This window comes from Stegostoma tigrinum, chromosome 29 (genome assembly GCF_030684315.1).
Source record: "Stegostoma tigrinum isolate sSteTig4 chromosome 29, sSteTig4.hap1, whole genome shotgun sequence".
Lineage (NCBI taxonomy): Eukaryota > Metazoa > Chordata > Chondrichthyes > Orectolobiformes > Stegostomatidae > Stegostoma > Stegostoma tigrinum.
In genome coordinates, this window is record NC_081382.1 from 18,766,312 (window position 1) to 18,792,843 (window position 26,532).

A 26,532-nucleotide genomic window follows, 5' to 3' on the forward strand; every position below is an offset into this window, starting at 1 on the left:
GAGGTTGGGGAAAGGGAGAAAATCTGTAAAATGTCATTCGCTTTACTCCAACCATCAATCACACAGCATTGTATTGGGTACAGCAGATCTGCTCCCCTCCTTCCTGCTGTCTCTAAATGAAGTTGCTGGTAATGTTTTCCATCAACACCCCTGCCAATGATAATGGTTAAACAATTCACAAGATAAAACTGCCAACTCTGGTTGGACATATTTGGGCAGATATCACCTCATGGCCTCCTCTCTCACAGACACCTGCCTTTGGTTGATTAAAATTTCAACCATTACAGATGATGTGGAGGTGCTGCAGTTGGATGGATAATCTCAGAAATCATCGACACCAGGTTATAGTCCAACAGGTTTATTTGAAAAAAAAACACAAGCTTTCAGAGCTGCTCCTTTGTCAGGCGGAGTAATCATTACAGAAACATGCCTTCCCATGACTTATTTTTGTTTTGACTTTTGAGAGTCTGGCTGAAACAATTCTACAATTAATCACCAGGGCGAGGCTTTTTCAAATTGGCAATGACAGTGGCCAACCCAACACGTGTTTATCTGAAATAATTCTTCATGTCATCTCTCATCCAGCCGAGGACGCGGATTGGTACCCATATTTCACTATGTGCTAATCACGAACTGTTCAGCTCGCTTTTGCAAATCAGATTGGGTATTGATTGTTAGAAAATTTGAATTTGGTTTCAGTCAGGGTAGTGAATTGTTTGCCAGTGCGGCTACACTAACTCTCCCTGGTGTAGTCTTTGAAACTGCGCCTCTGTAAAGAAGATTGAGATTTGCTTTGGTAGTGTGGTGTAATGTGACGGTACGATGCGTGTTTCTGGACTTAACGAACTACAACTCCCAGCCTGCAGTTCCTGGCTGAAGGAGTATGGTCCGTCAGTTTCATGTGACCGATCGACAGCCCCAGCTCAATAAGCAATAAGGGTGACTGGACGAGCAAGTTTTAATATGCAACTCTGAGCTGCTTTACATGTGTGCAAAGCACAGCTTGTTGATTATATTCCGCAAACTGCAAGAAAGTACCGTCTCCTGCAAAATCATCGAAAAGACATCAAGCCAAGCATGATGGCTGTAAGTAATAGATGTGAAAATGACACAGGTTTCTTGAAGTCGATAGATGTAGAAGTAAAATGTTTCCGCAATTTGCCAAACAGTACAAGAGAAAACAACCAATGTGACTGACACGGGATTTCAGTAATAGTTATTTGGAGTGGTGCGACTTAACGAATATAGAATTGTTCTTGATAATTCGTCAGGACAGACGCAATCAAGATTTTTCTGCCTGTATGTTTTGTTGGGATACGGTGTTGCGAATTTACCCGACAAGTTGCTCAGAATTATTGCCTTCCGTTGTTGTTGTTGTAATGATAATGCACATTTTCTCCAGCAGTAAGTACAGCACTGCATCAAAGGACTTGGAAGAGAATCCAACTCGACACAGGCTGCAAGGTAGCTCTCCAGGGATTCAACTTCTGAAACAATCCTCCTGGACATTGTTGTTTTTAGACTGGGTTTTGAAATAAAACTCTCAATTTCTCTCAAAAAGTTTGCTAATTGTAACAAATTACATTTCACAATGTTTTTGACATTTACGGCTGGTGCGTTATTGTAAGGATGTAATATCAGTCACTGTCACTGATAACTGTTCATGTCATCATTACTGAGAAAGCTCCATTTTACAAAAGAAACACCTGAACCTAAATTCCACAGCTGTCGTGGTGCACTTTGAACCAGTGGCTTCAAAGCAGTCACCTGAAGTAAAGTGGGCAGGAGACAGACGGCTGGAGTGAGCATAGGGGACTGGCAATGCAGAACTAATTAAGTTGCTTTAGCAGGGAGTTGGCACAGATGAAACGGGCCGAATGGTTACATTCATGCTGCAGCCATTCCATGTGATAGGAGTGCAGGAGGGGGTGGTATTGGCTTTTTAAGGTGTTCAGAACTAATTTTATTCTTTCTGTAAAACCATCACATTTTAACTATGATTTTAAAACCTTTAAAAAACTTGAACAACATTTATGATTCAGCAGTGAACAGTCTCTGATTGTTGCTAATGTTTGCTATCAGCAGTGTTTAGTTGGGGATTGGCAAATTTGTCATCTTCAGTGCAAGCTCCCAGTCTGAAGAACGTGTTCAGAGGGTACTGGTTAACAATGGGTTACACCCTGACAGGAGCCAGCAGTGGTATCCCAAGTTCCAGCCTCAGTTTCTGTTCAGCAAAGGTCAGGTAATAAAGATTTACTGATACAGTAGTACAGGTGCATGTTTTGCAGGTAGTAAGGGAAAAGGACCTAGTTCGATCTTAACACTAAATCGATTAAAATAACTGGCTTCAATTTCTGATGGGCTGTTGTCTAACTTTTAACATTGGAGAAGATTGATTGATTAAAAGTTTTATAAACATTGATGTCTTGCACTGTTCAACACTAGTGCATAAAACTCCCAGGGAATGGCCCCAGCAGCCCCTGCTGTAAACAGACAAAAACTGAAATAGATGCTCAGAGGTTAGCATGTTGTCACACAAGTCAGCCTTTATTTGGCAATGGCCCAGTGGTATGACTGCTGGACTGTTAATCCAGAGACCAAGGTAGTGGTCTGGGGACCCAGGTTCAAATCCCGCCACAGCAGATTGTGGAATTTGAATTCAATAAAATATCTGGAATTAAGAGTCTAATGATGACCGTGAATTCATTGTCGATTGTTGGAAAAACCACCTGGTTCACTAATGTCCTTTAGGGAAGGAAACTGCCATCCTTGCCTGCCGTGGCCTACATGTAACTCCAGCCAAACAGCAATGTGGTTGACTCTAAACTGCCCTATGGGCAATTAGTGACGGGCAATAAATGCTGCCTGGCCAGCAATGCCCTCATCCCATGAATCAATAAATAAAGATTTACATGTGCACAGTACACTGGCTATGACCAGTCAGCTTGGAATTAGTTCCTGAAGTCAGGAGATTCACTGAATCTTTTGTATGTATTTGTCAGCCAGGGCTCCCTGATTGGCCCAGGTTAACACCCCAATAAAGGATCTCAGTCAATAAGATCCATCTGCTTCCAATCACCACAAAAACCAAGACTAATTGGCCAATTCTAGTGGCTGCGCTCTGCCTCTGGTTTAAAAACCCCTATTTCTGGTCAATCTTCACAGCTGATGAATGGTCATTTACCTGGAAAAGTATCATCACAAGCTTGCCCCATCTTGGCAGTAGAGCTGAATGTCACAAGCGGTCATCTGCTGTGCTGCTGGAGTGCCACTTGGTTTCACTGGTTTCCCACGACTGTGGAATTGCTAAACTACTAATTATGGGTCACAATGTCCCAAGATGTCTGAAAAACTGCTTCAAGATATCAATAATAAGCAAGGGTGCCGGTAGCCTGCAAAGACAATAGCTTTGATCAATGGGTCATACAAAACATGTGAAAGTAATTTGGAAAGTTTTGCTTTTCCACATTTAGAAATATTTCTAGAATAATTGCAACTAAAGTGGTATTTCATGATCTGTGCAATAACATGCAATAATGGCAATGGGCCAAGCCTTTGGATTTTAACAGCATAGATCTGGCAAAAAGCCAAGAACTGAAGAACTTGCAGCGTACTCTCAGTTCCTACCAATTTGGGAACTAATGCTGTGGCAGATTTTATGGCTCTCGTATTTGATACAAACTCAGTACAATTTGGTATTCTATATAAAGTTTATTATACTATTTAAAGTTAGTGATAAATCATGCCATTTTACTGCTGTCACTTCCTTTATGATACATTATCCCTGGCTGAGATGAAGAACTGATGACCTGCTTCCTGGCTCCCATCATTTTTGCTGCAAGGAATGTGAGAGATTAGGTGTACTTTGATGCGTATGCTTCTTTATTGCTCAGATTCAGTGGAATAACCATTGGCTAAGTGCTAGTTCTTTCTTGAGGGCAAACACTTGCAATATCAGCTGCAATGTTGGACATTGTCTGGAAGCCTGCAAAGTATTTCCCCTGCCAAGTTCTGTTCATTAACTCTCAACCTTCCTGAGTTCCAGAGGAGGACATGAGGATGCAGCAGACAGAGGGAAAGTTACATTTTTGAATGAGGTATAAAGGGGCAGCAAGAGGCTATTGATTGAATAAGTGAGTGTGCAAAGGTATGGCAATTGGCATATAGTGGCAATATGTGAAATTGTCCAATTTGATAGGAATAATATTTTTAAAAAGGACATTATCTAAACAGTGAAAGATTACACAGTTCTTAGATATAGAGGGATTTGGGTGTGCTAATGCATGAATCGCAACAGGTTAGTGAATAGTTACAGCAGATAATTAGGAAAGCTAACAATAGGAATTAAATACAAAAGTGCCGAGTTTATGATTCAGTTATAATGGGAATTAGCAAGAGCAATGTATCATAGTATTGGCCTCCTTATTCAAAGGACTAAGTATATACTCCTGTTGGAAGCAGATCCAGGATGGATAGGTTGTTTTATAAGAAAAGTTTGGACAGGTTAGACTTTTATGTCCACTGGAGTTTATGGCAACTTGATTGAAATATAAGTTCTGAAGGGATCTTGATAGGGTAGATGTGGAAAGCATATTGCCTCCAAGAGAACCTAGAACTAATGGTTGCTGTTTAAAAAAAAGTGACAAATTTAAGACAACTTACATTTCTATCGCTCATGAGTCATGAATCTTTAGAATTTTTTTTCTCAAGAAGCGTGAGAGTCGGATTTTTGAATACCTTCATGGCAGTGGTGGTTAGATTCTTGTTATGCAAGTGCTTGAAAAGTTATCAGGTGCAAGAATGCATAGTTACAACATTGGGATAATCTTTTTGAATGGCAGAGCGGTATTGAGGAGCCAAGTGGATCGCTCCTGTTCCCAGTTCACATGTTTGTATATATGTAGTTGCTGCAGAAACACTCAGAAGCCTTCAAATTGTGTTGGTGTTGTCTTACCAAATCCAAAGTTGAGAATTGACATGTCCACTCACACAAAGGCCCATAGCAGAAACTCATGATCTGAGGAGACATCTTGTGGTCAAAGGACAACTAAGGATGACAGCCAAGGATCAATTCAGTACCTCCCTAATGGCAGGAAAGAGATTCTTCATGGTGTTTTTCCCTTATCCTTGGAATGTCTGTTTCAAATATCTAGCCTTATGATTCAAGATTATGAACATGAACTGCTGGAATGATTGTTTCTACGGCATTATCACTGTGTCAGGCCACCAATTAACATCTAGTTCTGTTTAAAAAGCAATACGGCATAATACAATATTCTTTCTCACAAAAAGCATCTTGTTTCATTGAGCAAACATGCAATAGCCTTCTAAAATTAAAATATATAGACTGACCAATCTAATACTAGATATAATGGGCTCACAGTACACAATTATTCCTATTGCTTAATTAAATTCTTGTTACAGTTTAATTTTCCATTTTTGATCAATATTTCCTATTTATTATGGGGAATTTTTTTTGGGGAAATGGCTATGTTCTGATGACTAAAATTTTGTTTTTACTTGTACATCACATGATTAAAGCAACCTCTATCTGTGGGGGTGGAGTCAGGGAACTATTTTGTTCCTCTATTATAAGCTACAATATTAAGTATTAAATGGTCACATTTTATCAAAGTCAGTTGTATTGTACTGTGCTATAGCTGCTTTTATGTCAACACTCTCATGTTAGCTGATAATCTTAACAAATCTCTTTCTGCACAGGTTGTCCTCTCCTTCAAATTTACCACCAATACATCGTCCTTCAAAAACATTGACCCATTACAGCGCACAAAACTGCCAAATCACCAATCTCCCTTTTATTTCCATTTTTGTTACTTCACAAATTTAAGGACATTTAAGGAAAGACAAAAGTGGATTGGAAGCAGTACAGGGAACATTGACCTAGCTAATAAAAACTGAAAGAACTGCAGAAGCTATAAATCGGGAACAAAAACAGAAGTTGCCGGGAAAGCTCAGCAGGTCTGACAGCAGCTGTGAAGGGAAAAAACAGAGTTAACGTTTCAAGTCCGATGACCCTTCCTCACAGCTGCTAGCTAATACTTGAAATAGCCATTTGAGGAATGTTTAGATAGGCAAATGTTGTGTTAATTGAAGTTAGGAGTAGTAAGGGGTGACTTGTTTGCAACTCTTGATGGTGCATGTGAAAAAGAAGTATCTGTTGTGCAAGAATTCAAAAAACACAACAGTTTTCACATGAATAGTGACGCCACCCAGTTCTAATTCTCGACAATCTTGCTCAACTCTTCGCTTATGTATGACTTATCAGACTACTTATCTGAGATCTCGCACTTTATTTGAAATTTCCTCCAACAAGGTATGGGGACAGATTGAATCTATTGTGTTGGTTTCTCAACAGAAACTCTGCTCCCTGGTCACTGACTTATTGTTCTTCCTGGCACCTACAACCTCGGTGGCATAGATGATTTTCCCATCCAATATATGCAGCGACATTGAGACCAAATATTTCCACTGCTGTAACATCATTCAACTCCACTCCTGAGTCCTGGTTAAGCAATGATTCAGTTCCTATATTTTCATCATTTATTTCAAATAACTTCATGGACTTGACCCTTCCCACCTCTAATCTTCTGTAGGCCTCTGAGATGTCTCCACTCCCCTAAATTCTGGCTTAAATCATAGAATCCCTGACAGTGTGGAAACAGGCCCTTCAGCCCAACAAGTCCACACCGACACACAGAGCATCCCACCCAGGCCTATCCACCTAATCTACACATCCCTGGACACTACAGGCAATTTAGCATGGCCTATTTACCCAGACTGCACATCTTTGTATTGTGGGAGGAAACCAGAGCACCCGGAGAAAACCCATGCAGACACGGGGAGAATGTGTGCAAACTCCACGCAGATAGTCACCCAAAGCAGGAATGGAGCCCTGGGTCCCTGTCACTGAGCCACCGTGCCACCTTCTTAAGCATCTGATTTCAAACGTCATCATTGGTGGTCTAGCTTTTGTTCCGTGAAGCCTGAAGTGATCGAGTGTGGATTAGGTTGCCTATCATTCAGGTTTAACTATAAAAATCCTGCCCAGTAAACAGTAATGTTATTTTATTGTTGCAACTGTTTGCAAGTTAAATGAATGCATCCTATATTAATAGACATATTAGGAGAACAGTTGCTGCTGGGCCATCATCTAGAAGCTACTTTAAACTAAGTCTTCATTACATCATCATGAGGCACAGTATAACTGCACCCAAGTATTAACTCTTACAGACTCTTTATTAATCATTCATAGGATGTGGGCATCACTGTTTGGGCTACAATTGATTCTCCATCTCTAGTTACCCTTCAAAGAGTGGTGGTGAGCTGCCTTCTTGAACCACCCGTCGACAGGTACACCCTCAGTGTTTTAGGGTAGGAGTACCAGGATTATGACTCAGTGATGCTGAAGGAACAATTTATTTTCAAGTCAGGCTGATAAGTGGCTTGGTGTGCAACTTACAGGTGGTGGTGGCGTGTCATGGATCTGCTAACCTTGTCCTCATTGATGGTACGATTTAGTATTCAGAAAGTGCTAAGGAGCATTGGCGAATTTCGAAAGGATGGTACACACTTGCTACTGTGTGTTGACATTGGAAAGAGTTAATGTCTGTAGATGTGGTGCCAATCAAGGAGGCTGCTTTGTCATGGGTGGTGTCAAGCTTCTTGATTGCTGTTGGAGAGCTGTTCACATCCAAGTAACTGAGGAGTATTCCATCACATTCTTGACTTGCATGTTGTGGATGGTGGACAGGATATGGAGAGGCAGGAGGTGCATTATTCACCACAGAATTCTTAGCCTCTGACCTGCTGTTGTAACTAGATATTACCATTATGTTTAGTCTAGTTCAGTTTTTTAGTTGGGAGGGAGGGGAGTAATTTGGTGATGGTAATGGCATTGAACGTCAAGGGTCAAGGCTAGATCCCATCATTGGAGATAACACACACTTTAAATCCCACCCAAGCATGAATATTATGGGCATGGTATCTGCTGAGTTACAAATGGTGAACGTTGTCTAATCATCACAAAATGTTCCCATTCCTTAACCTAATGATGGAAGGAAAATTATTGATTCATCAGCTGAAGATGATTGGTACTAGGACATGACCGTATTGAAGAAGTTTCTAGATCAGAGGTGCATGACTTCTTAACAACCACAACTATATCTTTTTGTCCAAGGAATAACTCCAAACTGTGGAGAATTTCTCACTAATTACCATTGGATCTCATTCTGCTAGGACTCCTCAAGCCATACTCCATACTGCCCTTTGGAGTTCATCTCATCGTCCATATTTGATGCAAAGTTGAGGTCAGGAGCTGAGTTGCACTAACAGAACACTAGCGGAGTATAAGGGTGCGAGTTATTGTCAAGCAAATGCTGCTTGCTTACACTGTTGATGAATCCTTCCATCACCTTAGAGATGATCGAGAGCGGATTGATGAGGTGGTAATTGAACAAACTGGATTTGTCTGGCTTTGTGTGCAGCGGACTTATTTGGGCAATTTTCCAGAGTGTTGGGTAGATACCAGTGTTATAGCCATATTGGCGAAGCTTGGCTAGGCACATAACAAATTCTGGAGCCCAAGTCTTTACTTCTATTCCTGGCACATTCTCAGGGCTGCTATCCCTTTCATTGTCTTTAGCTACTTTTGACATCATGTGGAGTGAATGGATTTGGCTAAAAGCTAGTATCTGTGATGCTGGGGACCACCGAAAGAGGCTGAGATGACACAGCTATGTTACAGACAATATCAGGCTGTCAGGTTGTCTGAGAGAGAGCTCTCAATTTTGCCACTGGTCCCCGGATGCTAGTAAGCAGTTGTTATTTTTAGCAGAGATTGGTGCAAGGTAGTCTGTTGAGTTTCCTTCCTATTTTTGAAACTGAGTGGCTTTCTAGGCCATTTCAGAGGACAGTTAAGAGTCAAACCCATCATTGTGTCAGGAATAACACATACGCCAGTCCAACAAAGGAGGGCAGATTTCCTTTCCTGGAAGATCGTAATGAACCCGATGTATTGAGATGGCGATTGACAACGATCATCATTAGACTTTAAATTCAAATGTCACCAGTTATGAAAGCTGGATCTCTCGATTAATTATCCAGTGCCAATAGCACTACACACTCACCTACCATGCAACTATTTTAAATCGACTATCCAAGCCTTAACTCTGAAATTCCTTCCTAAAATTGCCATTCTTTTCCTGCTCACTTTCCTCCTTGAAAGATAGTACTTTGGCTTAAGTTTTGCTTGTCTGCCTCAGTTCCTCCATCCAGTGCTGTTAGTTTTTGTGTAAAATATTCCCATGAAGTCCCATCAAAACATTTTATTGTATTGAAGGTGCAACAAGCTGCAACTGTTCTAGAAACATGATTTTTTTTGTAGCGTTATTAAATAAAGTCAAATTTAATTTCAATGGTGAAATTTTGATCTTGGAGAATACTAAATACAAACTTATTTCCAGAAAAAAGCCTGGAGTAAATGCTGTAAATATTCAAGCCAGATAGAGCAGATAAAAAATTAACATTTCAGATCAGTGATCTTTCACCAGAGCTCGAAGATGATGTTAGAAAAAAAAAACTTTGGGACAACTAATTCGAGCTAACAGTGTGAGAGCATAAAACAATAAATTTCTGGTCATTTTGCAACTGATTTGACAGATTCACTGGTCATTTGACTTGACCCAAAGTATGGGAAGAAATGTGGGTTTAACCAATCAAAAGGTACCATTCCAAAGATATTGATAAACGTAGTTTAATATGTTTTGCCAAAAATGTTTTGCTTTCCAGCTAATTTTATGAAAACTATTTTTGCCTTGAATGAGGTGTCTCTTTCCAGAATATTTGTTGCCTGTTTGAGGAAACTGTTACACAACTGCATACGCTTATAAACATTAAATAGGCACGTGCACTGAAGATGTAATAAATTCTAATTAATTTGTTCAGTAATTTATCTACCATAGAGCTAATAGAACATGTGTACTATTTATGCTTCAAGCGCTTGAAGCACAAATAGTACACGTGTTCTATTAGCTCTATGGTAGATAAATTACTGAACAAATTAATTAGAATTTATTACATCTTCAGTGCACGTGGGACTTTTGGGCCAGAGGTAGGGCCACTCCTGCCGCACACAAAAAAACCCAATGGTATGCTGAATACGATACAATACCACTTCAAAAGAATTGGTCAGGTGCAGGAGTGTATCAGGGATACAAATAACACAATAACAACCCTGTCTCGCCATCTCTGTCATTCGTAGTTTGAAATCCTGGTGTATACGTAGAATTAGCTCTGCACTGACATCATTCACAACTGTCTTTCACATTTTAATTGGTGCACATTTGGCCCCTCTGATGTGATGCCTGTTAAAATATACACACCACAAAAGACAAAATTTGCTTTTCATTTTACAATTGAGATGTAACTTTTCTTATACATTGCAGATGTATTTCTTCGTATCTGATCAGGTGGTACTACTATTTGACTTCTGGAATATTCACTCTGTAGAAGGTACTGAATTTACTCATTGCAAAAAAGTTGTTTTTGCAATAAACTATTTAGTTTACCTCCATGTTCTGAAAATCTTGTGTATGCACTATACAGTTTATGAATTTGCACTGCTTCTATTATATGCCTCATTAAAGAAAAGCAATGCTTTTTATAGCATCTTTCATGACTTTAGGATATCCCAATGTACTTCAGAGTCAATAGAATCCTTTCCCACTCAGCAAATGTAGGCACTGATATAATGCAGAAAACATGACAGCTAATCTGCACATAGCAAAACTACACAAATAGTAATCCAATAATGACCAGATGACCTTTCAAAAATAGTTTTGTGGAATGATTGATGTCTAAATGAGAGGTAGACAGGACCTCATTTTAAAGGTTTCCTCCAAAACACACCACCTCTAACAGAACATCACTCCCTCTTACTGGAATGCAGGAGTTTTAACCTAGATAGTACCATCCCTTCTGTGTCAGAATTTGTTAGCTCAAGTCCCAGGGTAGAGAACAAAATAGACTATCAAGCCATGGTTAACACATGACACACTGCTGTCCTTTATTTTCTCGGAAGTCAGTGGCATTTCACCATTTACAAATATTGTTTGGTAATTGCAATGTTATCTTATACCTTGTGGCATATTCCATTCAAAATCTATTCCGCCCTGATACTAATTCTCTGGCCCTTAATCCACTTTAGGTTAAGTCTTATTGGAGGGGAAAGGACTTGTATTTTTAATGACCAAATAAAGATAACTTATTGGCAGATAAGAAAGCATGTGATTTTTACCTCAAAGCGCCAAGTTATTTATTTATGGTAATAAGCATTGCAATTTGAACACAGAGAGAAAAGGCATTAAGAAAACTAATTTTCATAATTTGAATTTGGTTTGGCGCAATGAAATTTTACTGTTGGATATGCCAGATCCTTAAATTTTCTGTGCAACTTTAATGCAGTTCTTAACTACAGTCATTTATGTACAATTTATTTCCATTGTGGCTCTTGGTTTAACTTGTGAGGTCTACAATATCCATAGATGGACAGCTTTTTGCTAAGGTTATACTATTTGCAGTATTTTCCTGAGGAAGCCAAAAATACAACAGATTTGAAGAGCACAAACCAAGGCCATATGGTGATTTTAAATTCACTAATTGTTGGAAAAGGTAGATTAAAAAGTGCAATTTCATGACTTGCAGCTAAGTTAATGGAAAGAACATCTTCATTTTAATAATGTGCAGTTAATTCAAGATTATCAAGTACATTTGCTTTATCATGCTTTCCCATGAGTCAGAAGAAAAAGTAAAACCAATATGATAATGTGTTTGTAATTCAAACAAATTCGGTGTTGATTCAGTTCAGTTAGGTGAAACAGCGAAGAAATTAAGTGTTTGTTATTTAATGAAAGGCAGCAAAATAAAATATTGCATTTATTTTCCTGCCTCTCTAATCATTGACAACTTGTGTCCTCTAAATATTAATTCCCATGATATGGTATTCATTTCAACTATACTCAGTATTTTACATTAAATATCCTCTACCTAAATACTTCACCTTTCCCTTGCCAACCATATGGTACTCTTCCAGAACTGCCTTTGCCCTCTGTACTAAACTGAACTACTCCCAAATGACCGCCCAACCCAATTTGCTTTCTCCTTATCAACAGGACACTGTTTGTGTACACCTTCTTATTTGATGTTAACAGCACAGTAGATTCATTCTAATTATGAACTCAATGTTTATTCAGATTAGCACTAATTTTCCACAATTTTTTGTACAATTATGAAAGACCAAAAAAAACTTAAGGATAGTACTTTAAAAATAGCATTAATTTAAATTATCAGAAAGCATGGTGTGATTTGAATGTAATTAGACAATATAAAATTCAAGACAGAAGCATTGAGATCGACATCAGGTAAATGAGTGAGCAAAGTACAGTAAAACAGTTGTGCAAATTATATGTCTGATTAATTCTGAAAATTAAGGATGAGATTACATTGTTTACTAATTTTAATGCATGTGTCCAAACTCAAGTGAGTTAATACTATTAGAACAGTGGATAAAGCAATATTTTATTGATCCTTTGAAGCATCCAAATTCTGGGATCATGTTGTAACTTCTGGGCTACATTGTTAATAATAACATTATCCTTTTTTATTTGGATTATATCACTAGTCTTTCAAAAGTCTTACTTAAAACTACCTCCTAAAGGCTGTGGCACGATGATAGAATCTCCAGAGTGTGGAAACAAGCCCTTCGGCTCAACGCCAAGCCTCAGAGCATCCCACCTAATCTACGCTTCCCTGAACGCTATGGGCAATTTAGCCATGGCCAATCCAACTCGCCTACACATCTTTGGACTGTGGGAGGAAACCGGAGCATTGAGAGGAAACCCATGCTGATACTGGGAGAATGTGCGAACTCCACATAGGTCGTCGCCCGAGAGTGCAGTTGAACTTGAGTCTCTGGCACTGTGAGGCAGCAGCGCTAATCACTGAGCCACTGTGCCATCCCATATTGAAATTTGGGTGCAAAATTTGTTTCTTTATATTTTTAGAAGACCTTTGATATAAAACAAAATACCAAAAATACAAAGCAAGTCTGTGGAGAAATAACGGCTCATACTACTTGCCATCACTATTGCAAAAATTGGACATCAGGCAACTAACTTTTAAAATAAAATCACTTCATGGTGATAACACACTGCCACAAGCAGAATGCGGGACATCTGCCCCTCAGTGCGAAAGAAATCATATAGAGAGCTACTTTCCAAGGTTTTGGATGGGCAGGGATTGTGGAGTTTGAGGTAAGGACTGGGGGTGAATGGTAGATGTTACATGTTTGGTGCATTGAGGAACCTTCAGTGTGCGCAGTCCATATCCCTTCCCACATTTTCTACAAGTTTTTTTTTTAAAACTAAGGAAGAAATCTTTTCACTACTGCCTGCGAACCCACGCCAGTGCTATTTATATTTAGGCCAACTTAATATTTGCATAAATTGATTTAGTAACAACCTCAGTTGCCCATGAATTATGTACTGTGGGGTGGGGAGACCTGTCTATTTCAACATCTATCCACCTACCATTGTGTTGAAATTTGGATCAGGGTGGTTGGCTAGTTGTCATATTTTACATGCTTGGCACAAGCCAGCTTAAATATGTCGAACAGGGGTGGCGATAAAACCAGGAGAATGTTTCAAGTGAACACATTTTCACTTACATTGCATCCTCAATGTAGAATATACTTAAAGACATTTATCAAGAAGGTCAGAAAAAACATTTAACATTGAGCATCATAAGGTAGTGTTAGGACGGAAGACTAAAGACTTGGTCAAAGATAATGGGAACTGCAGATGCTGGAGAATTCCTATTTTTATACGTTTCGGGCCTAGACCCTTCATCAGAGAGGGGGATGGGGAGAGGGAACTGGAATAAATAGGGACAGAGGGGGAGGCGGACCGAAGATGGAGAGTAAAGAAGATAGGTGGAGAGAGTATAGGTGGGGAGGTAGGGAGGGGATGGGTCAGTCCAGGGAACACAGACAGGTCAAGGAGGTGGGATGAGGTTAGTAGGTAGATGGGGGTGCGGCTTGGGGTGGGAGGAAGGGATGGGTGAGAGGAAGAAGCGGTTTGGGAGGCAGAGACAGGTTGGACTGGTTTTGGGATGCAGTGGGTGGGGGGGAAGAGCTGGGCTGGTTGTGTGGTGCAGTGGGGGGAGGGGACGAACTGGGCTGGTTTAGGGATGCAGTGGGGGAAGGGGAGATTTTGAAACTGGTGAAGTTCACATTGATACCACATGGTTGCAGGGTTCCCAGGCGGAATATGAGTTGCTGTTCCTGCAACCTTCGGGTGGCATCGTTGTGGCAATGCAGGAGGCCCATGATGGACATGTCATCTAGAGAATGGGAGGGGGAGTGGAAATGGTTTGCGACTGGGAGGTGCAGTTGTTTGTTGCGAACTGAGCGGAGGTGTTCTGCAAAGCGGTCCCCAAGCCTCCGCTTGGTCAAAGACTTGGGTTTCAAGGAGACCCTCAAAGGAGGGTGATAGCTGGAGAGGAAAATGTCCAGGCTAGGCCTTTGGCAGCTGAAAGCAAACAGCAAATTGTAGAACAATTAAATTAGGTGACGCAGATGTTGTCAGAATTAACAGAATACAGATCTGTAAAAGTTTTAGAGCTAATGAATGGCATACAGTCAGTCTCTGGATTACTAATGGATTCCAGTCTTGAGAATGTTTGTAGGTTGATTCAAAGGCAATTCAGAACACTATATTGTGCAATATAAAATAGCTATGCATAAGTATGAGCAACTATTTTCAGGTTGGATCTTAAATTAATATTAATTCAACCATGAATGGGATCTTGTTTGTCAGTCGGACTAAGTCAGTGACTGCCTGTCGTATGAACATTTCTTTTTAATTCTTAAGTGGAATGTTTCTCTTAAGGACCCGATTGTATTCAGTAAGCACAATTCTGCTGTTAACTCAGTAATTTCTTTGTGTGCTGTTTTGAACTTGGCAACAAAAATTCAATGACTAAACATTTCCTTTTACTTGAAGGAATGGTGCTGACAGTGGTGATTGTTCTGCTTGTGACGGTCTCTTATGAAATGCTGAAAGTGGAAACAGTGAAACTGGACAAGAAAATATTGGATCTGATGGCAGCACCACCTAACCCTCAAGACGGAACAGCAGAGACGTTACCTATAAATCCAAACTCTCAGAACATCTCCTGTAAAAGGTGATTGTTTTACTCTTTGACTTTATTATTATTTCTTCTGTTGGTATTTTAGATGTAAGCTGACACCCATGATGATTTCTGCTCTTTCATCTTGTTCGATGATTCACGTTCTTTTCTCAGTTTAATTGTAGTGACAGATTCATAGTTGCAAAATCAGTCTTTATGTGGTAATTACATGAACAAAATTAAACCTATAGAAATGCTAGGAACAAGATGATGACCAACTAGTTCAATACTTCTCTATAGAATCTTGAAAATTGGCGCCCCACAAGGCCATTTGGCCCATCTCTACGTTATGCATAATTTGCAGCTTTTAGGCTGTTCAGCTCTTGGATATGCATTGAAAGTACTAAAACATAACTAGGTTTAAAACGTGTTGAGGGCTTCTAGTTTTATCAAAAACTCTCCCTACCTTCGAGCTGAAAAATAATCCTCTCTAATCCAGTCTGATCCTTCTCCCGATTAGTCTAAATCTATGCCCCTGATCATTTTGCTCTCCTGGCTAATTGAAATAGCTCCTTTTGATACACTTGATTCAAGCATTTCAGTTTTACACGCATCAATTAAATCTTTCTCCAGTTTATTCTGTCACAAATAAATTAGCCCTAAGCAATCCATGTTGCCTTCAAGACAACATTTTCCATTTCTAGCAACAGTCTTGTTAATTTTTGTACCCCCTCCAGTGAAGAGATGCGTACTGTAAAGTATAATCAGGACTGCACAGTAATCTTGCAAGTGTGTTTAATTCTGTTCTAGGATAAGCTACAAGGTCTCATATGCTATGGGTTGGCTAGTAAAGGGAAGCATTCAATGTGTCTTCTTAACCACATTAAATATCTTTTCTGATACCTTCAGGAAACTGTGGTTTTGCACTGCAAAGTATCTCCTTACTTGACACTTGCCAGTGTAGCACTGCATAGTCCTATATAGGTTTGCCCTTCCCGCATGCATTACACCTCAGCTCTGTAGACTGAAATTTATTTACTATTCATTTTCCTACCAGACCATTCACTGGATTTCTTCCTGAACTCATATTTATCACCTGATGCGAACAATTTTTGTGTCATCTGAAAACTTAACTGGGTCTCCCAACCCCATTTAAGTCCATATCATTGATAGAGACCACAAAAAGCAAGCATCTTAGCGAAGGCCCCTGTGGAATTCCACTGGAAACAGCCTTCTAGCTCCAAAAGACTGGATGACCAGAACCTGTTTCTTTCTGCCACTGAATCAACTTTGGGTCCAACTTACCACTTTTTCTGGGGATGCCATGAGGTTTTCTGCCAGGTTTGCCTTGTGGGACTTTATGAAAAGCTTGGCTAAAATCCAACTAGAATATATCAAACACACTTCACTCCTTGACATTGTCTATATAGCTCCATGTAACACTGACCTGTTATCTCACCACTCACTTTGACCCTGTCCAGAAAACACAACCATTGAGCTCCTGAACTGGCTGCTTTGTGAATATCTTCAGTAACATATTCAACAACTTCACACTTCTTGCTCTTTTCACACAACTTGCTAATGTCGAGTGAATAAAAATTGTGGTGGGTATATAATCAAAGCACACTGGTTTCAAATACCTGCCCATTCTAACCCGATTAGTTTAATGGTACAATGTAAAGTACTTTAAGTGGTCAGCACATAGTTTAAATAAGGATTGCGAATCTGCAGTTATACAGAGGACCTTACGCCATCTTGGAAATGCTTCAAGTTCCGTCTACCCTGGAGGTATGGCATAACATGTCAGGACAGGTTAATTAAGAATATACATTTACATCTTAACCTTTCTTCTCATATAGCACCTGTCAATAGTCAACATCCTAAGATGTTTCAAAGGAGCATTGAGTTTTTTTCTAATGTGTTTGTTGTTATTTAAAAAAACCTTATAAAAGCACGTGTGTGACTGGAATTGACAATTGCATAGCAGTTAGCATCAGGGTTCAATTTTCCACTATCCAAAACACTACTCTGCACCTCCTGTGACAAGTTTCCCTCTCCTTTCTATACTTTGCTTAACCAGGAGCCAATGTAGTCAATGCAGTGATTGTAAAATTTCTTGCCTGGTTTATCATTTCTCCGATGACCTAAATCCTTCCAATGGCAGTAACCTCCTGTAGCTCTAACATAGCCTGATATCTTCGATTCTGGCCCCTTAAATATTCCCAACTTTAATCACTCCCCTATTGACATCCAAGGTGTTGAGTTCCAAAGCTCTAGCAAGCCCTCCCTAACCCCTTTTTGCTTCTGACTACCTTGGTTTTCATTTATAAAAGACCCTCACAGCAATCCAGCTACTTACCCATACTTTTGGTCATCCTCCCTAAGAACTCTTAAATAATTCAACGTGGTAGCACTTGAGCATATTTTCACTGCATTGAAAGGTGCAGTATACATACACGTTGGTGAGAGAGAGCAGATGGTGATTAGAGGGGTTTAGGTGAGAAAGGAAGGCTTGCACTATTAGTGGATTTGATAACTTCAAGAAATGCCAAAGCATTTTGTCTTTTCCAGTATAGTCAGTATTTTAATAGAGAACATGCGACAGTTTGTGCACAGCAAATCCCTCATAAACAGCATCATAGAATTGACTGAGTCATCTCTTTTAGTGAATCTGATTGGGGGATAAATATTAATTAGGACATGGAGGATAATTCAGTATGATGATCATCATCAATAGAGGGATGAAAATTGAGCATGTGTAAGAGGCGTTATTTAGAAGAGCAAAATGTTAGAGAGTGCGAGTTGGAGTGAGGGATGGAGAAAAAGGAGAGAATGTTCAATTGGATTAGTGATAATGGGAACTGCAGATGCTGGAGAATTCCAAGATAATAAAATGTGAGGCTGGATGAACACAGCAGGCCAAGCAGCATCTCAGGAGCACAAAAGCTGACGTTTCGGGCCTAGACCCTTCATCAGAGAGGGGGATGGGGAGAGGGAGCTGGAATAAATAGGGAGAGGGGGGGAGGCGGACCGAAGATGGAGAGAAAAGAAGATAGGTAGAGAGGAGAGTATAGGTAGGGAAGGGATAGGTCAGTCCAGGGAAGATGGACAGGTCAAGGAGGCAGGATGAGGTGATAGGTAGGAAATGGAGGTGCGGCTTGAGGTGGGAGGAAGGGATGGGTGAGAGGAAGAACAGGTTAGGGAGGCAGAGACAGGCTGGGCTGGTTTTGGGATGCAGTGGGGGGAGGGGAAGAACTGGGCTGATTTTGGGATGCAGTAGGGGAAGGGGAGATTTTGAAGCTGGTGAAGTCCACATTGATACCACATGGCTGCAGGGTTCCCAAGCGGAATATGAGTTGCTGTTCCTGCAACCTTCGTGTGGCATCATTGTGGCACTGCAGGAGGCCCATGAAGGACATGTCATCTAAAGAATGGGAGGGGGAGTGGAAATGGTTCGCGACTGGGAGGTGCAGTTGTTTGGGAGTCAATTGAAGTTGTTTTTGAACCAGGAGCCAATGACTATCAATAAACATGGCAAAGGGGTGGGTGTATAGGTTGGGAGGTTACTGGGACTTGGTGTGAGCTAGGGTGTTTGGAGTGTGTCTGAGGTCACATCCCCAGAGATGTGGCAGGTTGGCCAGGAGAGAGAAAAAAAACAACCTATTCTCAAATGACGACAATATCTTGGCACCCGGGTCACCTATATGTTTAAAAAAATAAATATTCTGTCATCTCTCGTGAATGGCAGTGGTTCAGTGGTTAGCACTGCTGCCTCATAGTGGCAGGGACATGGGCTCAATTCCAGCCTCAGGTCACTGTCTTTGTGGAGTTTGCACATTCTCCCCGTGTCTGCACAGGCTTCTGCTAAGTGCTGTGGCTTCCTCCCAGAGTCCAGACATGTGCAGACTAGGTGGATTGGCTATGCTAAACTGCCCATAGCGTCCGGGCATGTGCAGGCCAGGTGGAACGGCCAATGGAAATGTAGGATTATGGGAATTGGGTGGGGGGTGCTGGGTGCCCTTCAGAGGGTCGGTGCAGACTTGATGGGCCAAATAGCCTCTTTATTCACTATAGGGATTCAATGATTCTATGTCTATGTCTACCCTCTATCATTGCACACGTTCTACAACTTGATTAAACTCTTCTTTTTTCCTAACACTGCCATTGTCCTGCAGAGTGACATTTCCATCGGGTTTTTGAATTTAAAAGTCAGAGGCTATGGTTGAATTCACAAAGTGGGAGCATTTTTTAAAAAAAATTAACTCAGGATCTACTGTACTGTAAATATGTTGCATTACAAAGAGAGGGATTTTAAATAAAACTTCACAAAAATCTGTCACTACTTTATTGAGAACTAGAGATAATGGGAACTGCGGATGCTGGAGAATTCCAAGATAATAAAATGTGAGGCTGGATGAACACAGCAGGCCAAGCAGCATCTCAAGAGCACAAAAGCTGACGTTTCGGGCCTAGACCCTTCTTCAGAGAGGGGGATGGGGAGAGGGAACTGGAATAAATAGGGAGAGAGGGGGAGGCGGACCGAAGATGGAGAGTAAAGAAGATAGGTGGAGAGAGTATAGGTGGGGAGGTAGGGAGGGGATAGGTCAGTCCAGGGAAGACGGACAGGTCAAGGAGGTGGGATGAGGTTAGTAGATAGCTGGGGGTGCGGCTTGGGGTGGGAGGAAGGGATGGGTGAGAGGAAGAACCGGTTTGGGAGGCAGAGACAGGTTGGACTGGTTTTGGGATGCAGTGGGTGGGGGGGGGGAAGATCTGGGCTGGTTGTGTGGTGCAGTGGGGGGAGGGGACGAACTACGCTGGTTTAGGGATGCAGTAGGGGAAGGGGAGATTTTGAAACTGGTGAAGTCCACATTGCAGCCATATGGCTGCAGGGTTCCCAGGCGGAATATGAGTTGCTGTTCCTGCAACCTTCGGGTGGCATCATTGTGGCAGTGCAGGAGGCCCATGATGGACATGTCATCTAGAGAATGGGAGGGGGAGTGGAAATGGTTTGCGACTGGGAGGTGCAGTTGTTTGTTGCGAACTGAGCGGAGGTGTTCTGCAAAGCGGTCCCCAAGCCTCCGCTTGGTTTCCCCAATGTAGAGGAAGCCGCACCGGGTACAGTGGATGCAGTATACCACATTAAGCAGAGGTTCACCTGCACATCTGCCAATGTGGAATGTCATCTTGGGGCCTGGGATAGGGGTGAGGGAGGAGGTGTGGGGACAAGTGTAGCATTTCCTGCGGTTGCAGGGGAAGGTGCCGGGTGTGGTGGGGTTGGAGGGCAGTGTGGAGCGAACAAGGGAGTCACGGAGAGAGTGGTCTCTCCGGAAAGCAGACAGGGGAGGGGATGGAAAAATGTCTTGGGTGGTGGGGTCGGATTGTAAATGGCGGAAGTGTCGGAGGATGATGCGTTGTATCCGGAGGTTGGTAGGGTGGTGTGTGAGAACGAGGGCGATCCTCTTTGGGCGGTTGTGGCGGGGGCAGGGTGTGAGGGATGTGTTGCGGGAAATACGGGAGATGCAGTCAAGGGCGTTCTCGATCACTGTGGGGGGAAAGTTGCGGTCCTTAAAGAACTTGGACATCTGGGATGTGCGGGAGTGGAATGTCTTATCGTGGGAGCAGATGCGGCGGAGGCGGAGGAATTGGGAATAGGGGATGGAATTTTTGCAGGATGGTGGGTGGGAGGAGGTGTATTCTAGGTAGCTGTGGGAGTCGGTGGGCTTGAAATGGACATCAGTTACAAGCTGGTTGCCTGAGATGGAGACTGAGGTGTGCAGGAAGGTGAGGGATGTGCTGGAGATGGCCCAGGTGAACTGAAGGTTGGGGTGGAAGGTGTTGGTGAACTGGATGAACTGTTCAAGCTCCTCTGGGGAGAAGAGGCGGCGCCGATACAGTCATCAATGTACCGGAGGAAGAGGTGGGGTTTGGGGCCTGTGTAGGTGCGGAAGAGGGACTGTTCCACGTAACCTACAAAGAGGCAGGCATATTTATTGAGAACTACTTTGTCAGGCAGCCAGCACAGCTTACCTTTATATTGTCATATTAAAGTTAAAACAACCACAAGGACAGTTCAACTTTAGCAGGGACAAAGGGAGCAATTTATTTCCTGGCTCAGTGGAAATAAAAACCACATTTTCCAACTGGTTTAAACTCAACATGTGGGGTTTCGAATAGAGGAAAAACATACTTGGCAATTAAAAGGAGATGGGGCTCCACTATGAAATTAAGCAAATAGAAACACCTCTGGAATCAAAGCTTTGGGTCTGCTCAAAAATGACATGAAGCAATTTGAGGAATACCAAAATATCTGTAGCATAACTGCATGAAGAGTTTGGGCATTTTGCTGTTTTGTTAAGTAATGTGGTTTTCCACAGCTTGTATAATAAGACTTTTAACTTTGAATGTACTGAAATCCATTCAGGTTACGTTGATGCAACTGTTTTTCACCCACACCACAAATTTCCATTGGTCATCTCATCAAAACTCTGGTCCTCACTGTAATTTGATTCTGCAGATGTTTGGCATCCTTTGGTGCCTCAATCAAGACACTAACTCTTCATGCATCATAAGAAACAAGAGTAATAATGCAGGAGAAATGAGCTTTCAATGGCTGAAATGGTTTTTACTTCATTCCCAACTTCTCCTATGCTTAGTTAATGCTCCTATACTTTCAGATAGGATGAAGAGAATCAGTTGGATATTTAATAAGGGATACAACATAACTGAGCTTAACATGATTGCCCACATGATGCATGATCAGCATCTATCACTAGATGGATATCAGAGGAGGGAACCCTCAAAGGAAAGCAAGGAACTTGGCATTGTCCCCATTTCTGTGCAGGATAGAAACTTATAAATCTCTCCTTTCCCCCTGTTGAACCTGTGGTAACTCAAGATGATTGAGGTTAATCCGATTGTGACTTTAATTTCATATTCTGGCCTATGCCTGTTACTTGCCGACACCCATGTTAGTCAAAACTATTTACCTAAGGCTTAATAATATCGTAACACCTGACCTCCAATGCGATTGGATTTCCAAAGTGTCTCAACCATCAGGGAAAACACTTCTTCTCATTTTCTGCTTAAATGAGAGACTCACTTATAAGCTGTGCTCCAGTCTGTCTCAAGGGGAAAACATCCTTTCAGCATTCGCACTGACATGTTCTTTGGTACAGTAACCCCAATGCAAAAGTCTGTAACGCATCAACACTTAACAAGAATGGGACCAGTCCTAGAAATGTCACCCTCCACGCTCAAACAGCCAGGTAGCATTTGAAGATGTGCTATGCAAACAAAAGCTCCCCCACATTATGGAAATCGAAAATGATTAACATCATGATTTTAGAATTTCTTTAGACGAACTCATCTGTATCATTTTGAACTATTGTCATTAAACATTCAGGCAGGTAGGTAGGTCCGATTGGCATCATGTCTCTGATGGTACCTGTTGTGAAAATTTCAAAACCTCAATGTTGCTGCACGCAGACCATGCTGCTTAAGTGGGAAATACCCTTATAGTTGTTTTCTTTCCTGTCTTGTTGCAGACTCTCCTCAATACACGGCACTATATTGCAAAACCTCTGTGAAATCAGTTGCCCCTTTCTAAATACATGTACTGTTAATGGCTGTTGCGTGTAATTACCTGAAATGAACATTTGATTTCACCTTTTTATCAATATTTGAAACCGAAGGATGTTTAGGCCAGATACACAACCTGAGCCACAGACTGAACTCTTGCCATCTCCATGTTTATATGCAATTAGGAAGCAAGAAAATTCAAATAAACCATCAGATGTAGGCTAGAAAATTGGTGCCAAGTCATATTCAAATACATTACAGCCTTAGGAGATGGAAAAAAGCTTATTACCAGTACTGCTTTTAAAAAATGCAAATATATTAACGTGACTCTACATTAATTGTTATTAAATAATTGCAGGTGGATATGGGTTCATGTGCTCCAGTCTGTTTTGCACATTATCCAGGTTGTCCTCAGCTACTTTTTGATGCTTTGTGCCATGTCCTACAATGTATGGGTTTTCCTGAGTTTAATTGCTGGAGCTGGAATTGGGTATTTTGTGGCATACCCACTGATCAAGACTTGTTAGTTGGCACAGGTATGCACCTGTAATTCTTCATTCACAACAGAAACAGCCACATTGCAGAGAAGATTTGAGAGAAACAGATAGATTGGATCATCGTCTTAGATTGTCTCAGAGAAACTGTCTTCTTTATACCACAATTTTATGCAGAAGCACTTCAAACCAAACCATATAACTGCCTTCCAGCGACTACTGCTCTGCATATCCACAACTTTGTTTTCTATTTAATGGTAAAAATTGCACAATGCTTTGGTGTGACTTAAAGAAAAGGTGCGAGTATATATGCTGCACTGAATATGAATACTGTATATATTTTTTGATTTTTGGTTTAATAACTTGCAACAGATTTTGAACAGTTTGCAGTTTAAATGTACAGATAATTATAAATTTGGTGAAATGTGTTGGAAAACCACAAATATCTAGACCAAATGACCTGAAGTGACACATATAATACAAAATAATGACGACTGAGGGTGTGAGTGAATCACTGTCGATTTCAGCAAAGCCACTTGAAACAGATTGAACACAAAGGCTATTGCCTGAAGATTAACAACTTTGGATTGTGTCACTTGGATGTGGAAATGTTTGAGCCTCAGTACAGTTCCACACATTTCTTCATGGTGTTAGATTATTGCAGCTGTGTTTTTTTCAGAAAGTTCATTCATGGGGTGAGTGTTTCACTGTCTATTCCAGCATTTGATTGCCTAAATTAAGAATCAACCACACTGCTGTGAGCCTGGACTCACAGGTAGGCCAGGCCACCAGGCTTTCCTTCCATAAGGGACATTTGTGAATGTCAGAAATACCCATCTGGACACAATCAACAATGGATTCGTGGTCATCACGATACTCTCAATTCCAGCATTATTTTATAACCATGGAAGGATTCAAGCCCAGGTCTGCAAAATATTAGAGATAATGGGAACTGCAGATGCTGGAGAATCCAAGATAACAAAGAGTGGAGCTGGATGAACACAGCAGGCCAAGCAGCATCTCAGGAGCACAAGGGTCTAGGCCCGAAACGTCAGCTTTTGTGCTCCTGAGATGCTGCTTGGCCTGCTGTGTTCATCCAGCCCAAATTCTTTTGCTAACAGCCTTGCCGAGGAAAACTATATTTTGAAAGATGTAACAATGAACCATTTGTTCCTATGCAAGTGTGGTGGGAACTACAATTGGTGACGCAGGGCTTGAGCTGCCATAATCTTTAACAGCAAAGTTACATAAATGTATTCTTGTTTTCGAAGGTCAAGTTTAACATGCATCTGTCACAATTTATCAGTAAACACATCAGAAGTCTTTTTTAAAAGAAACCCATTGATTTAGTGCTTGTTTCTAAAGCCAGTAATTATAAATTGGCACCATTCTGCAAACTTGTTTTGCTACAGTGATTAATCTTTATTTGACCAGTGTCCCCAGATCCAGTTCAAGGACAAGACATTGCGCAGAATTATTTGGGTCACGATTTGCACAATTGTACTGTCTGTATATTTTATCCTCTGTGCCAGTGAAATCATGCATGTCAAATTAAGTGGAATGTTGCTATTTAAACAAAATACAACTATTTTACAAAAGGATAGCCATACAGCTATCATTTTCTTTATGAATTGTTTTGTAGAATAAAGGAACACAACCACAAGGCAGTTGAACACTCAAATGATTATATAACAACATTTAATGTACGGAGTAATTGGCCTGAGTGCCAAGATGGCTGCCTACACATGTGCAAACAGGCCAGGAGCAGGGCAAGACACAGTTGTCAAGTAATGCTGGCCTTTGGGCAGTACAGCTGGGTGAGAGTGGGGTGGCTGCCGTAGGTTGCATTGACATTTGTAGTTAGTGTTAATAGCACAAGGACTTCCTTCCCAACATGGCACTAGCCATCATCGCTTCACTGAATGCTGGAGGGCTTGGCTAAATAGGCCACTCTTCAGCATTGAAGGCAGCTGTGTCTGTTTGGCAGTGACGTAGTGCTGCCAGATGGTGCTTCTGCTTCTGTGTATTGCCTGTGCCATCTAGTGGTGGTGTTCCTATGATAAAGCCATTAGTATCAGGACAGTACAGTCCCTCGATAAGGACTTGCGTCCTCTTTATACAATTTGTATTTTCTGTATAATACAACCTAAATGTGATATTCAGATAATTCAGATTTTGAACATCAACACTATTCAGGTTTCCCAAATATATTATGAAAATGTATCTTTTGCCTTCACATTCTTAACACGTCTTGTCACAAAATTGGAATTGAAATTTTCAGATTCAATAAAAGTGCAGAAAATAAAAGTTTGTCTTTTGCTGTTATTGCATTGAAAGAATCTACATTCATGCTGGCTATTGCAGTGTCACGCTAGTCATTTTAAAACTAGTTTTGCTCTGGTTGCTGCTCAGTGGGAACAGGAATTTGAGCGTTTGAAACTATTCCTGACAAGATTAAGAACTTATAGTACATGCCTAAGCTTACTTATTCTTCCAAACAGGAAAGTACTTTGTTTCAGAAAACATAATGTAAACATAATCAAAGCCAATCTTGCAATTTTGTTAGTGACCTTATTGGGTGTATTTCCCTTTGAAATAAAGCATTCTTTTTTGATGTGGTGATATTAGGTCAAAGGCACTGATAAAACTTTGGACTTCTAAAGATTACTGTAGGCCCATTAAATTTGTTAGCTCTTGTTGTTAGTGCCAAATAAGCGCCGAACTCTTTCTTGAAAAATGATTCAAATATATTTTGGAAGGTCTCAGCAAAAAGATTTTTGCATTTAAAGTTAAGGTATTTTGTGTGTTTTTAGGATTATACTTCATTTTCTTTCAAAAAACCGATTCTCCTTCACTTTTTAAGCAACTCCAGTGCAACATGGCTGCAGTTACAGAGCTACTCTCAGGCCTCCATCTCCAATGCAGCAAAACAAGATAATGCAGGTGGATAAGGGAAACACTCCATTCACTGAAGAACCATCCAGTCTTGCCTAAACCATAGTAGCACAGCTGAGCCAGAACTCCAATGTGAACAGAGATTGGATTAGTCTGAAATGACCTCTTATTTTACTATCCCCTCAAATGTGCTATAATTTCATCTGAAGGATTGCTTCATTAATGAGTCCATTAATTTACAGCAACTTTTCATCAACAGTGAAAGACACTTGTGGTAAAAGAACATGAAATCCTGAAGTTTTGTTGATATTATTCAAGGCAATGGGCAAAGTGCTGGAAAATGGGATTAGAATAGATAGAA

At 40.9% G+C, this 26,532-nt stretch overlaps 1 protein-coding gene across 1 annotated transcript; it reads left to right on the forward strand.

The window, feature by feature from the left end:
* The first annotated feature begins 919 nt into the window (after positions 1 to 919).
* Positions 920 to 25,552, forward strand: slc31a2 (solute carrier family 31 member 2). The gene is made up of 4 exons (XM_059638145.1): positions 920 to 1,086; positions 10,464 to 10,530; positions 15,078 to 15,258; positions 23,141 to 25,552. Exons 1-4 carry the CDS (start codon positions 1,078 to 1,080, stop codon positions 23,307 to 23,309), a joined length of 426 nt encoding a protein of 141 aa, XP_059494128.1. The 5' UTR covers positions 920 to 1,077; the 3' UTR covers positions 23,310 to 25,552.
* The last annotated feature ends 980 nt before the right edge of the window (positions 25,553 to 26,532 follow it).

Excerpts from the sequence above, each read along its gene's own strand:
- slc31a2 (XM_059638145.1), top strand. Across the intron at positions 10,531-15,077 it reads GAATATTCACTCTGTAGAAG|GAATGGTGCTGACAGTGGTG; the intron begins GTACTGAATTTA and ends TTTTACTTGAAG. Across the intron at positions 15,259-23,140 it reads CAGAACATCTCCTGTAAAAG|GTGGATATGGGTTCATGTGC; the intron begins GTGATTGTTTTA and ends AAATAATTGCAG.